Genomic DNA, 18,757 nt, shown 5'->3' with positions numbered 1-18,757 from the left:
ACACTACTGTACATGACTGTCACACCAGGGTGGACATTCTCTAAGCGGCTGTTACCTACTATGATCCAGGCCTTTCATCTCCATCATGCCCGATACGGTTAGCTGCACTCCAGGAAATTCTACCAGCCCAGACACGCTCTGTGTTTTTGCTGCATGCACATACACTGCCTAAAGGTAAACCTGTTTGTTCAGCTTCTTAAACAACAGATTAATCCTTGCAAGAAGAGTAGCTGAAGAACACACCAGAAGTCCTACTCCTCTGGAACTCAAAACACAGTGAGGTTTGCACAGGGGATATAGCCCGTCAGCAGGGAAGTTAACTATTTGCGTGCCTACTCCATGTTCCCTCATACAACCCCATGGTAAAGAGGGTCCCCCAGGTAGAGGTAAGAGAAATTGTGTTTTTTTTGGGTGGAATTTTAATTTAATTCTCAATAGGTTTGCCAAGCACCCCATCTCTACTCCTCAATAAAACAACTACATGTTAAAAGGTTTTTAAACCAGAAGAAAGATGGTGAGGTTATTTTACAAGGAATACCGCATAGGATAGAACACAGATTTACATTGTGTTAAAATCCAAATATATAGCATGAAACATTGAGCAGGATACAGAATACATTTTCTATACTACAGTAGATCAATATGTAATAGGAAAAGATCCACTCTCATTACTTCTGTAACACGATAGAGTTAATGTCAGAATGCCCACTTTTGATCACATGTGCAATTTTTAGTTCTCACAATGTACTATACCATTAAATAATGGTATATTTTATCTAGATCAGAAGACATCTGTATTAAAAATAAGTTTTAATGTGTAAACAAGCAACTTTTTTTTTTTTTACATTTAAAGACAAAAAACAAAACCACACTATGTCAAGGAAATGTAAGACACTGCCAAACTGTCAGTAAACAGACATTATAAATTCACATATTTACTTTTTAAGAGACCATGTAAATAAACAGGTTATGAGTCCAAAAAAAAAAAAAAATGCATTTCATAAACACAAGCCCAGTATTTTACATGCCTTGTTTGGGTCTGGCATTATAACCAATCTAGTTTGTCTCTCGTATGCCAGTTACAGTCCCAGTCGCAATAGACAGGCTGCCTATATGGAAAAGTCTGCCTATGCTTGAGTGAGGAAAGGATCACTGGACCCCAGGAAACCATTGGATTGGGTGCAATGCTGAAACCTCAGCAAATAATATACTGGATTAATGTTTTACTTATAGTTCTCCTTTATATCACAATGTGGTCCTCAGAACAGTTTCAGTAGCAGGGAGATCTCAAAAATAAGGTCTAGTACTGGCAAGTTCCTGAAATATTAATACATTTTCAAGCAGTATAATATGGAGCAAAAATATACCTAAACTTGGCATATTAAATTAAATTTAGCCATTAGTCACTGCTTCATTCAAAACTAGCGTGATAAAGCCTGCTAAATGCTTAACAAAAAATCTTGATGTGCTTAGTTAAACATCCTCAACTTTACCTGCTGGGACAAATGAGAAAACTGAACCTATAAAAAGTAGTGTAACTGGCCAAAAGCTGTGTATTGTGTATTTGTCCTTTTTGTGATGGAACTGGGATAGACCCAATTACTTTAATATGTAGAAGAAAAATAGGTTTCAGGGGTCCAGAGTTAATGATGGACTATACCATATTTGTAATACTACTATACTCACAATTGGCAACGTATGAGCATAGTACATTTTGTACAGTGATTTGACATTTACATGTGCTTGATATTGAAAGAATATTGCAGCCAAAGAAGAAACAAACATTACCCACAATACATATAAAGCAACATTGATACCACCAGGGAGCAGGTTTAATTCAAAATATATTTAGTACGTGTTTCAGTTAATAAAAACATTAGAAGTTCCAGTACACTTGCTCAGTGCTAATTAGCATGGTGCTTATTTCTGCCAGTCACTCAGGCAATGAAACATTAAATTTGATGTTACGAGCTGAGGTAAGTGATGTATTTTCAAGTCATTAGTTGTACCTGGGTATCCAACTCTCCGTTATAAGAGCACAAAACATTGCAAACTTCCAAAAAAGTGAAGTGATTTAAGAAATTCACAGCTACAAGGTGATCTATATCCAAAAAAGGTTCTATTCTAAACAAGTTCTCCACAATTTGCTATAACAATTGTTTTGTTAGGTCGTCCAGTTTTGCTTCCACATGCTTCCATTTTCTTGACTACATCATAGCCATCTTTCACATATCCAAAGACCACATGTTTGCCATCCAGCCTAGAAGTTAAGACATAAAAAATGATTATTCTTGATCATAAGATTGTTCCAAAGTTAAAGAATATTTATAAGCAAGCCATTCCATTATACTTGTTTATCTACAACTAAAGATATTTACAGAGAAAATAAAAACTTCTAGATAACTATATTCATATACACTCTATAGCCACTTTATTAGATACACCTTTTCATTACTGGGTGGTAAGCCACTTTGCCCCCAGAACAGCCCGAATTCTTTGGGTCGTGGATTCAACAAGATGTTGGTCATTAGAGATTCTGGTCTATATTGACATGATTGCAGCAACTGCATGATGCAGATTTGTAGGCTGCACATTCATGCTGCAGATCTCCCATTCCACAACAATCCAATGGTGGCCTATTGGATAGAGATCTGGGGACTGTGAAGGCCATTAAAGTACATTGAACTATTTGTCATGTTCGTTGAACCATCTTGCAGACGTGTGGTTTGCGACTTGGCATGTTATTCTGCTGGAAGGTGGGTAGACTGTGGCATTTAAACTGTGCTCAATTGGTATGGAGGGGCCTAATGTGTGCCAAGACAACATTCACCATACCATTACACCAGCCTGCACAGTTGACGCCTGCCAGAATGGAGCCACGTTGCCACAGTAGAAATCAAGATTCATCAGACCAGGTAATGTTTTTTTTCCCCCAATCTTCAACTGTTCAGTTTTGGAGAGTCTGTACCCACTGTAACCACAGGTTTATGTTCTTAGCTGACAGAGTGGAACATTCTGTGGTGGTCTTTTGCTGTTGTAGCCCATCCATTTCAAGGTACAACATTCTGTGCATATCACCATTGTAATGCATGTTTATATGAGATACTATCCCCTTCAAACACCATGGCCATTTCTTCTGAACTCATTAACTAGGTATTTTAGCCAACAAAAATTCCACTCACTGGATGTTTTTTTAGCACACCGTTCCCTGTAAACTCTAAAAAAAAAAAAAAAATACCAGGAAATCGGCAATTTTTGAGCTACTTAAACCACCCAGTTTGGCACCAACAATCATTCTGTGGTCAAAGTCACTTCAAACACCAGAATGGTGAATACATGTTATTTGTCTCAAATCCTGAATCTCTTGACCATGTCTGCATGCTTATATGCATTGAGTTGCTGCCACGATTGGCCAGTTAGATATTTGCATTAACAAGCCGGTGTACCTAATAAAGTGGTCACCAAGTACACACACACACACACACACACACAGCATTTCAGAAGTTTATGAGAACTGCAGATACAGGAGAGTAAATAGTCATAATGGGACGATTTTTCCCTTACACACAGCAGACTTCACAATCACAAGGACACTGCAATCAGTCAGAAGTTGCAAAGAACCAAAGCATGCACTCCCATATATAGTAGATGTTAAAAAAAAAAAGGTCCCATTACATCATTAGTAAGCTTTATTATAAAAGATTTTAGATTTTGTGGTACTTAAAAGTCCACCAGTTGCCTACAGAATGAATGACATATAGGACACTTTGGTTTGTCTGACAAGTCTCTGCTTTGCCAGCACTAAATGATTCAGTGTAAACCAATTCTAATAGAGCCACTTCAACTAGATCCAGTTTACATGGATACAATAGTTCTCACAGTCAGACACCAGATACAGCCATGGGACTGCCTTTTTGACAGAAGATGTCCTTGGGACAACACTGCAGTGATGTCAGTGATTTTTCCTGCACAACCCTATGGGGTGCTAGGAAAAAAGCTATGTTGGCACATTGCCGTAGAGTGCCTTTACGACCATTCCAGAGGCACATCGCTAAGAACTGAAAAGGCCCCAAGGTTAGGTCTTACGAACCTCTACAAGGGTCTGATTTGAAACCTATAAAGTAACTCTGGTCATAAAGGCCATTTTGTGGCATTTCATTGACAATGAGAATAACTTTTTTGGGAGGGTATTAAAGTGGTTTCTCTAAATTAATAGGGATTTTTGTTAACATTTTAAAATAAGAGATCCTGATAAGTATATAGTTTCAGGAGAGGGTGGGGTTGATGGGAGGAGGGTTTTTCAAATAAGGCAACGGTGCAGCTACTGTATAAGATATCTAGTTAGTTATTTATAGAGGTGCTAATTGTTTCTAGACAAGAGAGCAGTTACAAGTGCTTAAGACAATTTACACCTTTAAGTTCAGTTACACAAATCAAATAATGCTTTGGATTTAGGTTGTCCTTTTTGCCGAGACAGTGCTCTTTTTATTCATTTTAGGAAAACATGAAGGAGACCATGGCTTTCCCACTATAAACACAGTATATGAATACAGATTGAAATATTGATGTTTCTCATATGATTTCCAACTCCAGTATTCCAACCACAGTATTTTTAGCTAATAAAATGTTAAAGAACACAGAAAAACTAGACACTCACCATTCAGTTTTCACTGTGCAAATAAAGAACTGAGAACCATTGGTGTTTGGCCCTGCATTAGCCATTGAGAGAACACCTAAACAAACAAATAACCTTCATTAAATGACAGCATTGTTTAAGAGTGAAAGCAGACAAATGGACATTGAATACAATTGAGATCTAGAATCGCTGTGCACCATAGTAGGCGAGTGATGACATGGACAATGATTTTTATTAAATATTACCAATGTCGATTTGTATGTGCTGCATACAAACAGAATATACAAACTGATATTGTCCAGCTGTTGCAACTCAGATACTAGAAATTATTACCTCATTTATAATTACAGCACTAAAGTAAAAAGCAAATCATTTGCACCTGTAGTGGCATACAGATCTAAAAATACACAGCCCAAGCAGGCCATTTTATCAGACTTTACTACTGGCTTCTTTAAACCTTGGACCACATTAGTGTGGTCAGACAATGACTGCGATCGGCTAGTTTATGCGCTCACAGCCAACCAGATTGTCCTCCAGTTTCAATGGACATTTAGAGAGCCAGTCACTTTGGAACTACAAAAGCAGAAATTTAGAGACAATTTGTCCATTTAAATTGCTGGCTGCATTGGCAGCTTTAATAATCATTGATACAGACATACCTGGTCCTGTGTGTTTCAGTATAAAGTTCTCATCGGGGAAACGACTGCCATAAATGGATTTTCCTCCAGTGCCATTATGATTGGTGAAATCCCCGCCCTGTACAAAAAGATATCACAGCACGGACATCACTTTCAATGCAGTATAACTACATCCCCAATGCAATCTAATAATATAATCTATTCATGACATATGGTATTAACGGTTTCACGGTTGCAGGCACCTCTTGAAGTTTGCTCTGTGTAATAAAGCTGAATACTAGCATACAATGAAGAAAAACTTTTTTTTTTTTTTTTCCAGAATGCAGTTTAAAAAAAAAAAAAAAAAAAAAAAAAAGGTCGACGCTTATTTTGATCAATACAGATAGAAGAAATAATGTCATGTGGTGTTGGATGGTAAAATTATAAAGTGTAGAATATGAAACATGTTAACCCTTTTACAGCGCGATTTTAACTTTTACTTGTTAACCCTACTCTGATAGAGCTGGCTCCACTCCCCATGGCAGGTTCCATACCCCTGGAACACTAGACCCTTCAGCATTTACTCGTGGAAGCCTTGAATTTATTTTCTAAATTTTCTCTTTTTTTTTTTAAATAGATTTTATTAGGCTTTATAACATTTTTACTGAATAAAGACAACAACATGAGGACAAAATCAACAATATAGGAAATAGAACAGGTGGAAATAAGGCAGAGATTAAAGGGGGAGGAGGGGAAGTAAAAAGAAATCCAAAGGAAAAAAGAATGGGGTTTGTGCAAGAGGTAGAATGAAGTATGTTCGTTGGAGGGGCGTCTAGCTCCTAGTTAAGCATCAGATGTAGCATACTCAGTCAACCAACGGTGTTATTGTCATAAGTGCAGTGAAAGGAGGACAATTAAATGTCTGTCCCATGGTGGGAGAGCCATGGGCTCCAGACGGCACAGAATTTGTTGAGACGATCGTTTATAATGCTTGTGATGTATTCACAACGATACGTTTACCAAATCCGGTTGATCACTTCTAGGAGGGCAGGGGGGGGGGGGGGGGGAGATGGGGGGGGGTCAGGTTGTTTGTACATTTGGCTGCGTTGAGTATAAAGCTAGTCTTATTTCATAATAAATAACCTACTGTTTCAGTTAGCCATCTCTTATGCCCAACTAGAATAAAACCCATTTGGGACAATTTTAACTACACTGTGCATTTATAAAATCAAGCATATAATAATACATACCTTTGTTGTTTTTAAAATGAGCACAAGGATAAACAAGACAGACAAGAAAAATTAGCTGATAGTAGGTGAGAGATCAACATACCTGGCACATAAAGTTTTGAATTATTCTGTGGAAAGTGGATCCTTTGTAACCAGAACCCTTCTCAGCAGTGCATAGAGATCGGAAATTCTCTGTGTGGCAAAGGGGAAGTGTGAGCATTGAGTGTTTTGACAAAAATGATAAATTTAATTATTTTTAAAATAGATTTAGCCATACATTTTAATGAACTTGGCAATTTATGTAACGTCTGAGAAAATATATTCTTTTTTTTTCCCCCAATAGTTGTCCTTTTTACATTAACAGTTGATTGGATCTTAAATCCACTATACATTTAGGGAACATGTGTGTGTTCAAGTTAGTAACCAATGCAATTTGCTTAAAAACACCCCTTATTAGGTTGCAAAATTAAGACAGTCACCAACTACAACAAAGCATGTGCTAAATTGCTAAAAACCAGCATGTAACATCTAACTCAGCAAAAACTACTGTAGGACACATGTATAATTTACAGTCCTGTCTTCATAAGGACTGGACAGCAGGCTATATTTGTACTGCTTTTAGAGCCGCAACAGAGTAATGTGTTAAGAAAATCGAAATTGCATTGGCAACCTCTGGCTGCCAGACATTGCTAGCCTGCCAAATGAAGTATAAGACGAATATGCAAAGACTTTATGCATGTTCCCTGGATTTACAATTTAAAAATTTAGCAAGATGTTACTTACCAGCAGTTTTAGGCACCACATCTGCTTTCAACTGCAAGGAAACAAAACCAAAAGTCAAGTCTGAGATTTCAGAAGGGGAGGGAGAAGTGTAAGCAACTGAGTTAACAATATATAGCTCTTCATTTAAAAAAAAAAAAACAAAAAAAAACCAGTACTGTCTATAAACTCTGCTTATATATGGAACTGAACTATGGGAATACAATGCATTTTGTATAATTTAGATATGACGAATACCTTTACTTTTTGTGCCATGTATACCTATATTAGGTCAAAGAAAACATAATGTACCCAGTACACACAGATTTCCATTTTACTGCCACTAAAACACACGGATACAGAGTCAGAGATCTAATTAAACCAGCAATCCCAAGGAGAAAAAAATAAAAAAATAAAATAAAATTCAGCTGTTGTCACATAAACCACTGCGGCAGGCTATAAACAGTATGTTTGTGTTCATCCCACCCCCCTCAGGCTGCCATGAATGATCGGGAATCGAACTCATGACCCCAGTGCTGTGAGGCAGAAGTGCTAACCACTAGGCCACCGTGCTGCCCATGATTTATTGTTCTGGACAACCATGGTAACCACACAGTCACATGGCATGATGTTATGAGCAGAGGGGTTATGGAACACCCCTCTGAGCTGTCTGCACAGTTTATCGTGTTAGCTGCAAGATAATTGCATCAGTGTGTACCCAGGTTGCGCTGCTGCATGCAAACAAAAGGCACATGTTACCACAGTGAATTCAGAGTCATTTTAAAATAAAGCCAAGTTCACAGGCTATATTTGCAGGTGCAATGTCCATTTTGGAAACTTGCTCCAAAGTACACACAGAGACTGCACTACAAGCTACACACAGATTTGGTTTCTGAGGACATGAAAAAGTATCTTAACTTTTATATAGATTATAAAGGAAATCCACCACATGTGCAAGGTCTGTGTGTGTAAAACTATACTATATTAAACCCAGTAAAAACAGAAGTGCAAATGTGGTTCTTCATACTAACATTTATTTACCAACTGGGAAATTCCACAAATGACATCTCTGCAATGGCAGAACAGTGCATTATTTAAGACCTAAAGAAAGTATCATGGACAATACAGGATGTCTAAGTGACCTTATCAGCTAGTAACTTCTGCTCTAGCTGCTACTCAGCAAGGAGAGATAAAAATATATGTATGTTAATTAGTTAGAACACCCTTCAAAATGAATTCTGTTGAGAGTAATCCATTATACAATACTAATTTTTGTTTGTGTGCATGTTGACAGCTCAGGTACTGCATGTTTTAAAGACACTCATACAAGGAGACTCATCAGGGAAAGATCTGCCTCCCTTCTCTGTACATACATTACCCGATGAGTAACACAACTGGAGCCGTTTTTTTTAGGTATATACAGATGCCAGAACAAAAACTTACTTCTGTCACTGCCAGTTTGTATTAGAAAAATTCAATGAGTAAAAGGTGTGTGAAGTATTTGGTTCTCTAAAGGTCAATTATAAGAATAAACAAAACAAAATGGAGATATAATAGTCTAAACAAAATTACACTATAATAGAGTTACTGTTAAGCTCCGTTTGCAGCTAGACTGTCAGAAAAAAAAAAAGTGTAACATTCTTAAAAGGACTATGGTAATTTTACAGACCTTTGTGGAGTGCCAATTCAGTTATAAATCTGTCAGTTTATTTTCTAATATTTGTATATTAATCATAAAAATATGTACCTTGAGTTTCTTTGCTGCACTGCCTCTATCGATTATAGATAAAACTGTTCTAATGTCCTTTACATTCTCACAAAAGAAAACCAGACAAAATACAGATGTAGGAAGCAATAAACGGACTTGTGGCGCATCATAATATTCTTGTAAAAACATATTTCAGACTAAACCTGTGTGCCCTCTTCTAGTTTCCTCCCAGGATAGGAGGGCCGGGCCTGAAGCAACATGATTAAAAGGTCACAGTATATAATTATCAATTGTTCTTTTACCTGGAGACCAATCTAAATTGGGGTTATTATCCACATTTTATTGTGCTCCCACAAAAGAAAGATTTTACATTTCTGTAATTTCTCCTTTTTATTTTCAGAACAGTTTGCATAATATTAGTTTGCCATCTTTTTACCTTATTTTTGAACTTTAAGCATTGTGAGTGAGTTGACTCATTAAACCTCATTTAATAAGTTTGTGTTGTTACCAGACTCTGCGGATTGGTTATTATAATCACCACATAACTAATACAGGGTATATATTTAAAGTCCAATTGTAGTATGAAACACACTGCCATAGCATTATGAGCAAGAGGTGTAAACTAGGACTTCCTCCTAGTGTGGTCTGTTAAACCAAAACCTGGTGGTGGCAGTTTTGGAATAGTAAACATGTTCTATAAAAGGGATTTAATTACTGTCAGACCAGGTGGTCTTTTAGCGATTAACCCCTTGACTCAGACACACAGATGAGCCCTGTTCTAGATATAGCGGACAGCATTCCCTCCTTCCCACTAAAGAAAGAACATGTTCCAGTGATATAGAGAGAGCTGGCGAATGCTAAATCAAGTGGACAATTGTGGGGCCCCTCTGCCAAAGCGGCAACTAGCGCCAGCTATGCCAAGCCGGGCTGCTCACATCAGAACATGGACACATGTAGCATATGTCCCCTTGTCAAAATGGGACAGTTCCCTGAGGCATTCAGGCCCAGGGGGAAAAAAAAAAAAAAATAAAGTACATAAAACAAAAACACTAAAACAACATCCCAAAACACTAATTTACCATTTTATTAAACAGCTAAATGGGAAATGTTCTTTCTGAAAAAGACCACAGAGAATAGACACACATAGCAGTTTTTAATTTACTTTTGGATTATGTTGTAAGATAGGAATGAAAGGACCAGGACAAACTTTAGGGTCATCTACTTGTAATGTAGCATTGTTACACATATGACACTGATCTTTATACAGCATCGTAGACGCTGGTATATAAGGGGCAGTGTTGTGTACGACACATGCTGCATACTGATGTATCTAACAATATACAGCATTATATATACACACTAAAAACACAAAACAAAAAAACATAGACATGTTACTGATATAAATATTTTAGTTTCAAATAAAAGACAACGTAATAATATTCTATGAATGATATAAGGGTTGTAACCTTTTCATTAAGGTATGTATTAAAACTCTTAGACGAGGGGAAGTATAGGGTGCAATGTACAACCACAAATACTGTAGGTATGACTTAAGAACCATGTTGTGACACTTGAAATTCTTGTTGAAATCTACCCATGTCCTTCAGCTTACAGTTGTTGAGTCTTTTTACAGCTAGTATCATTAGTAAACTCAAGAAAAAGAAATATAACTGTGGCTTTGTGAACATACACCCCGATTCTTTTTTCTAAATCTTAATACACAAACTGAAGGTAGTGGTACGGAAATAGGTTATTGGGAGGGTAGGGATTCCCTCCTACACACTTTTAGGTTCATCACTGTGGCTGCATCTCACTTGGAGAAAGCGCGACCTCACCCATCTCTTTTTACAAACTGAAGGTAGTTTTACTTCCTTTGTATTACATTGTGGATGAAGATTCCCTATGGACTATTTCAGAAAGATTCTCTTTGGATTTAGCATTTTAAAAACAAAACTGTATGTATCTATTAGGCACATTTGAGGTGCAATATGTTCCAACAGACTCAGCAAGGGGTTGGTTTGCCGTTAGCGAGCACAGCACATTTATGTGGGCCTTACTCCCGTAGGGAATTCTTGTTCTGGTATCACATTATCACAGGGGGACCCCATACTGTGGGTCCCCATGTTTTATTCTGGCCATCGCCATCTGGAGCTGGCTACCGATTTTGCAGGGGGTCCCATAGCAGTTTGTCCCCATGCATTAGCATTAATAAGCCCAAGCTATAGCACTGGTGCAGGCTATTCATGTTGCTTCAGGCACAATCCTACACTGTCCCTTTAAGATTTTTTTCACAAGGAATTGGATTTTAGAATGAACTTTCACAGTGTTTTCACAGGATCATTAATGTGCGATACTGTCAAGATGACATCATTATGTCCTTCCAGAAGTGAGCAAGATTAGGGCATCCCCACCACATTAGGGCTAGTTGAGAGTGATTTCTCCAGCATCTGTCTGAAGAGCTGGGATAAAGCTGGTGTAATTTGTCAGGTAGTACTTTACAGTAGTATAAGAGCGTATAAGAGTTTTCTTTGTCAGTAGCTTTATCTACATTAGAATCAGAGATCTATCTGTCTCAACACTGCCCAGTCCTCACCTCCCTGGGCCTCTGATAGATCAGCCTCCCACTTAAGTTTGTGGGGACCTTTTCTCAGGAAGGTGGGGGTCAACTAAAAATATACTGTGGAAATGTGTCCTTTTGTGAACACATGGCAAATGGAAAAGGGATTCAAATGTAGTCGGGAGTACATTGTGGAGAATAAGTTCAGGTGTCTGATAGAAGCGTGAGCTGCAAATAAAATAGGACATTGTATTGTTCTTTGAGCTTGAAAAACTGTGGATGGGGGGGGGGGGGGCCTCGCTTCAAGTAATTCAAAATTTGAGCGCCAGCTGTCAGCCAAGGGTCGATTGGGTATACCAGGTAGGCTTTCCATAGTCCCATATTAACTATAGATCTGGTGAAGATGGGGCCCAATGTAAGACTTAGACAAGTGAGGACCTGCCAGTGTTACGGGAGCCAGAAAAAAAAAAAAAAAAAAAAAAAAAAAAGAGCAAAGTATTCTAAATAAATTCTGTTTCACATAATGGGTAAGTGGTGCTGCTAAGTAGTATCCCCAGTTCCTTTCCCTGTGGGCTGAGCGTCTACCTGCCAATATAAAATGTGTTGAATAATGTTAAAGAAATTTAAAGTCAATAGGTGGAAACAAAACTGGCAATGTCTGGGGGAGGGGAGGAGGGGGAATAGTATGCTCATTTTACTGGAGTTGACATGTGCAGTCCAGGAAATTGGGAATCTATTCCAGGAGGTGATCAGCCTTAATTATATCCAATAGGGCTGTTCGTAATTGAGTTTGTGTTGACAGCCAGTAATACCAGATTTTGCGTGAACTTTAATTGGGAGGGGCTCCAGAATAAACACAAAAATCAAGGGCAAGAGGGGGAAGCCAAGTCTCCTGCCATTGGAGAAGATGAATGGTACAGATATAGCCCCAGTCACCAAAACCATTGCAGAAGGATTATAGTAGAACGCAGAGACTGGTGGTAAAAAAATTCTAGAGACACCCATTAAGGTCAGAGCGCGAAATATGAAGGACCGCAATAAACAAACGCCTTTTTGGTATCAAGGGTCACAATAAGGGTCCTTTTGTGGCTAAGAATGTTACAAGCTAAGTCGATCCCAGTGCTTGTCTACTAGGTACCAATGACTTGGTCTCGGTAAACCAGTTGATGAATATGTAACAATTTCTATCAACAGTTTACACTCTAGATTTCACTGGTAAAAATATAAACAAAAAACAGCCAATAGAAAGTAATCCTGCATTTATCGGATGCATTTCACAGACCAAACCTACAGGACATTGATGACTAAGACAATTAGTTACCAGGGACATCTGTGTTACACCTTGTTTATACGCTACTGCAAATACAGGGTGGATTAAATATCACAGTATGACAAGCATTAGACAAATTCATTATATACTTATGATCTACTAGTGGCAGAATGAACTGCTACCCAGGCTTGTCCCCCCAGCCATTAACAAAAGGGCAGTTGAACTGTCACGAGCTGAAAACCAGTAAAAGTTTGTGCGAGTGTGATGGCCCTTTATTGGATGCAATTCATTCACGGCTATTCCTAAGGGTGGGCCCAGGGTACTAGAGAGTGGAATCCTGACTCCCAAAGTACTTTTTCACTGCATATCCACCCGTGCAGATCTTTGTCTGCAAAAGACCACTGTAGACTATTGCAGGACGTTGGATTAGCCGGTAAAAGTACATTGGGATCTATGACAAAGGGCACTATGTCGTGCACAAAAAATGACGAGTGCAGAGTAAGCAGAAGAGGTAAATGGAGGGGACAGTAGGCAGATACATGGCTGAATCAAGGAATTGGTGTAAGCAATAGTGGGAGGGCAGGGGAGAGCAATGTTGAGACACATTTAAGACGAGCATAGCTATGGAGACAGGCAGATGCGACATACTGAAACAAAGTGTCATATATGAGGATAGGGGTCAATAAGTAGAATAAGGTAAGACACAGGAGCACACAACAGAGACCTCAATCACGTTGGAATATAAAGTCATTGTTGGAGTAATGGTTGAGGGTAAGATAGGTGGTATGCATGTTGTGCAGTGCTTCCCATTAAGATTGTGGATGAGTTCAGGATTATGAGTGGGCCAAGGATACTGTTCACTTTGCCCCTTTTGCCTCCTATGCAAAATGTAGCTAACCCTGGACTGTGTTCTACCAACACCATTCCCAACTAGGATTGGGGGCTGTTGTTTCCAGAGCCGCCGAGAGGGGCGTGGGTTGAGTACAAATTATCTGGGCCCGGACCTTCCTAGGGTAAGTACATTAAAGTACTTTTTTTTTTTTCTTGCAGGTGTCACACGCGCACCCGCGAATTTAGGGGGGGGGGGGGGGGGAAGGGGGGTGTTGGTAGTGGCTAAATCCCCAGGTACCTTCAGACGCCAGGTGAACAGGTCATGTGACTGCAGTGGTCACATGGTACTCAGTGCCAGCGGGCTGCTGGACATCTTCCCCTCCTGTGTGCTGTGCAGTGGAGAAGGTAAGAAGAAGGTGTGCTGGAGGGGGCATGTGTGACTAAACGTACTGGGCAAAGAGGGGGCATGTGTGATTAAAGCAAGCGGGCAGAGGGGGGAGGCAAGTGTGAGTAATGCATTTTTCTGCAGGAGGAAGGCCTATTGTTTTTCACCTGCTAGACACGCCCCCAATGATCCACAATCACACCCCTAATTGTACAAGCACTCCCACTTTTGCACCGCCGCATTTTTTTTTACCATACTCAACTATAAGGGGGGCCCCCATTAAGTTGCTGCCCTGGTTGTTTTCAGCTATTCAGGCATTAGCTGTACTGTCACGTAGCAGCTTTCAAGCCGCCAAACTTCAGCAGTTTTCCCCATTTGCTGCAAAGTGACAGATAAACATTTACTACCATCGATGAGAATTAATGGAAGCATATGGGATGAGTTAGATATTCATAATGATGATATGCTCATGGATAGACAAGTAAAATTATATACTTCTTACACTACCTCCTAAATCAGTTTAAACACTGATCTATGCAAGTTAGGATGGATGTATTTAAAAGGTTAGTCTGTCTGCAGTTTAATACAATGTAATTTGTAAACATGCTAATAGATGATGGATCATTTTCTAAAATAAATAACTAGAAATTAATTGATCCACAACATAATTTTCTACATCATACACTTTGTAATACACAAAGATATGATCTGGGTGGTGCTTTTTGGTGTTTGATTTAATTATCGGCTAAGGTTAAAACTTGTTATTCAAACAGAAGTGTGAGAATTCACATAGTGATAAGGTTTCTCACACCTTGGCTAACACAGCAATGTCCAAGTTACTGTGCCATAGTGTAGGCATGCGCTGAAACAAATCAGCACAACAGACTTTGTGGTGGTAAAAAAACAAAACAAAAAGGTGAACATTTTAGGCTAGTTAATGTGTACGCAAGTGGACTTGCTGCTGTACACAACCATAAGGATATCCACCAAACAGGAAGTTTCCTCTGGGCAGCAAGTGTACACTATCTAAGGTCACCCTGCACAGTATTTAGGGACACATTTTGACAGTTCAAACAGGGCCAGCACCATGACCTTGATACAGCGTAAAAAGTGAAACAAGAATTGTAAGAAAATGAACACGTTACCTTGTAACCTATGCTACAGCACACAATACTTAGCTATGTTAATATTGCACCATTGAATTTATTGTGAAACTTTAGAGTTCTTGGGAAAACATTATATAAGGTGTCAGGTGTTTTGGCACGTTGCTTATGATAATTCACCTACCACGACTAGAATCCAGGCAATAGCAATCAAACATGTAGAATGGCAGCCAGACCTATTTCAAACCAACTGGACAGGCAGGAATATTAGGGGATCAATAGGCAATACGATAAATATAACTGCATTGGTAGAGGTCATCTACTATCGCCTGATGCAACAAGCTACTCAGGGAGGTCAGTTTACTTACAGCAATCTGTGCTAGTTACACAACTTAAGTAAGTACCACACATTGTTGAAATAATACATACTGGAAGCTGCTACATTTTTATATATAGAACATATCCAGCCACGTTGTCAATGGTATGTTCTGTTTGTACCGCCAGTATTTAAAAAAGGCCATTTCTCACACTGCCCTGATCCCGGAAAGATAGAAAGGATGAACGCTCACCTCGAAAACAATCCGCCCCAGTGGCTGGTTGTCTGCCGTCACATCCATGTACACCAATGGGTTAGGTTTACGTGTCGCCGTGCTTTGGCTGCATGTTCTTAAAACGATGAGAGATCCGGTGCCTGAACGACAAGACTGAAGCAAGCGGCGACTACAAGCTGCCAACATGGTGCAGGATATTATGTGTATTATCCATGCGGTGCCGGGCGTCAGATATATATACTGTGTGCAGCGACCCTAGTGGTCAGGACTGGAAATGCAGAGAGCAAGGACTGCCAAGAGAATGGAGGACAGAAGTGATTACAACGTATTATTCAACACATTATAACGTGAGATTTGGGGAGCATGAAAGAACATTTTATATTTCTGTTCTCTGGAGAGATAGGGGTTTCTTTTGGCAGCATAGAGGGATGTATTTTTTCATATAATACAGTGTAAACTAGGCAAAATTAGGAGAAACATACACTTTTTCATAAATTTCACAGTTAGTCCAAGCCCATTAATTGTTTTTTAAGATCATCTAACTCTCCAGATTATAACAATAAAATACATGTAGTTTACTTTAAATGTAAGAGACTATGACTGTTTGAATATAAAATAAAATCATTTTTATTTTTGTTTTTACTTTTTTTACATTTATTTTTACTTTTTGTTATTTTAACTTTTGGAGGCCCAGGTTTTTCTTTTGCAGTAAAACCCACTCTGTCAGTGCTTAAGGAGTCAGTGTACACTGGCTCTAACAGAGCAGCTGCTATTAGATCCAGTTTATGTGGATCCAAATGTGCTGGCACTTTCAGTGACAGCCAAATTAAAAGTGTCTGCGCTCCCAGGAGACAACAAATGCAATTTTCTGCTGCACCATTTTAATACAGGACATGGGCAGCCAATGGTTAAGATCGGAATATTGGTGGATCTTAAACTTATGTGTTTAAAACACAACTAAAATAAACAAAAATAATTGACTGCATTCTCTGTCATTATGAAAAATTTAATGGAAATTACAAAAATGGTGGCATTTTTTAAGTTAACTGACTTCATATAGGCAGGTTTACCAACTCTCAGTACATTTACTGCCATTGTCTAAAAAATAAATCACAGAAAAATGAAATGATATATCATAATGATGCAAAAAAAATGTTAGCCATCTGTATGTAGTATGTTAGAAAATTGTCAATAAAAAATATTTTCAAGTGTTGGCATCCCTGCATGAAACTGTTCCAGAATACTTGTGGAGGTTAATGACATCTAACATACTGACTTATAATTATGTTACAGATACATTTCTCCAAATGTGAAAGTAGTAGATGTAGAAGGGATTTAAGAATTTAGAGTACACGTACCACGAGCTGCAAAAAAAATGTATATTCAGAAAGAAGCCAGTTTTGAACTCATCTACCAGGATACTGGGGAAATACCTGATGTTTCCCAGTCCCTACCCTGTATTACAAATCCTCCAAATCTCCTCCTCTGCTCCCATTTGAATCTCGGCAGCTCAGCCTAATCAAACTCTTACATACAGCATATCGTAATGTTACCCACCAAAACAAATGTGTAATGGAGGGAAGGGAGGTGGTTGGAGGGTAGACTAGTTAAGGTTGGACAGCACAGTGGCTTAGTGGCTAGCACTTCTGCCTCACAGCACTGGGGTTATGAGTTCGTTTCCCAACCATGGCCTTATCTGTGTGGAGTTTGTATGTTCTGCCCATGTTTGCGTGGGTTTCCTCCGGGTGCTCCGTTTCCTCCCACACTCCAAAAAAAACTTACTGGTAGGTTAATTGGCTGCTATTAAATTGCCCTTAGTCTCTCTCAGTCTGTCTGTGTATGTTAGGGGATTTAGATTGTAAGCTCCAATGGGGCAGCAACTGATGTGAATGAGTTGTCTGTACAGCGCTGCAGAATTAGTGGCTCTATATAAATAAATTGATGATGATTAAGGTCTATTCACCTCCGGACCCTGATTTCTCCACTGGGCCCTTTATACCCCAGTTTGAAATTGAAAGTCTCGCCATTGGTGATTTTCTAAAGATTCATCCATGTTCAGTCCATAGCTTTAAAAGGATATCATTAACGACAGTGCAAGGGGTATAATCAGGGTCAATGAGTGAGGGCTGAGTGCCCTAGACGCCCACCCTATAGAGCCGCCCCCCACTTGCTACTTACCTTGTGTGGGGGCTGGCAGCATCTTATATTATTGTGTACAGCTTGGTGCCATTAGCAGCCACCTAAGTTCATTCATTAATTTTTATGTAGTAACCAATGCCTCTTTAATGGCTTTTCCTTATTTTTTATTTAGTTATTAGTGTTATTTTATGGGTTCATCACATATCTACTCCCCCTTTCCTCCTGGATAACTTTTACACATGTCCCCTGTAATGTAAGAACTAGGTGAATATGCACTTTAGATGTAATGTGTGGTGGGAGTTATGATAGAGAACAAACTGTGTACAGGATTTTAGAAGGCATTCTACACACATGCAAGTCATAGTAGAGAATACCATAGCTCTTACATAACATATTACTGATCACTGTGCACCCTACATAATGTACAAAAAATTGTCAATGCCTGGTTTGTCATAGGACATATGTTAATATCATGTAATATCTGTAACATTCCATTATTACTTGTCACAGCCAGGCTGGTAGATCTTCATGAGAGGTAATCAATGAGTCAATGCATTTTACAATGCAGGAAGAACAAGCAGTCACTGTATGTTTCTAAATACAGGTGTACCTTAGCATGACTGCACAATTAAATGGTGTGTCATAGATACACATTTATATGCATTGTGTTACAAAGTTGCTCATTATTGTTCTTCTTGAAAACAGTACATTGTTTGAACATCTATGTCGCCAATCACTGATACTGTGTTTTACCCAGGGGCTGGCTGCCAGACTTTAGCCAGGGGGCCAAGCACACTGCACTGGCCCATAAGTAGCGACCTTATGTTAAGGAGTGTTTCTCTGTATAAGATATATATTTATCAACATATTAAAGAGGCTATTTTAGTGTTGCTTAACCCAGCAATAGTTTATTATTACAAATGATAAATCTTAAATAATAAAAATAAATAACACAACAAAAAATAAAATTTA

The 18,757-nt window shown here is 38.7% G+C and overlaps 1 protein-coding gene across 1 annotated transcript; it reads right to left on the bottom strand.

The window, feature by feature from the left end:
* Window positions 1-793: 793 nt before the first annotated feature.
* Window positions 794-15,873, bottom strand: PPIF (peptidylprolyl isomerase F). Its single transcript, XM_075217122.1, has 6 exons — window positions 15,665-15,873; window positions 7,266-7,296; window positions 6,586-6,674; window positions 5,296-5,392; window positions 4,658-4,733; window positions 794-2,260 (listed from the first exon to the last, which is right to left on the bottom strand). Exons 1-6 carry the CDS (start codon window positions 15,830-15,832, stop codon window positions 2,125-2,127), a joined length of 597 nt encoding a protein of 198 aa, XP_075073223.1. The 5' UTR covers window positions 15,833-15,873; the 3' UTR covers window positions 794-2,124.
* Window positions 15,874-18,757: the final 2,884 nt, after the last annotated feature.

The sequence above is a fragment of the Mixophyes fleayi genome, chromosome 6, assembly GCF_038048845.1.
Source record: "Mixophyes fleayi isolate aMixFle1 chromosome 6, aMixFle1.hap1, whole genome shotgun sequence".
Lineage (NCBI taxonomy): Eukaryota > Metazoa > Chordata > Amphibia > Anura > Limnodynastidae > Mixophyes > Mixophyes fleayi.
This window is presented reverse-complemented; position numbering and strand designations above follow the sequence as displayed.

Bases quoted from the DNA above. Each gene is read 5' to 3' on its own strand.
- PPIF (XM_075217122.1), bottom strand. From the start codon at position 15,832: ATGTTGGCAGCTTGTAGTCGCCGCTTGCTTCAGTCTTGTCGTTCAGGC. The intron at 6,675-7,265 runs GTAAGTAACATC...TTTGCCACACAG, and splicing joins TGTGGTGCCTAAAACTGCTG to AGAATTTCCGATCTCTATGC. The intron at 4,734-5,295 runs GTATGTCTGTAT...TTGTTTGTTTAG, and splicing joins ACTGAAACACACAGGACCAG to GTGTTCTCTCAATGGCTAAT.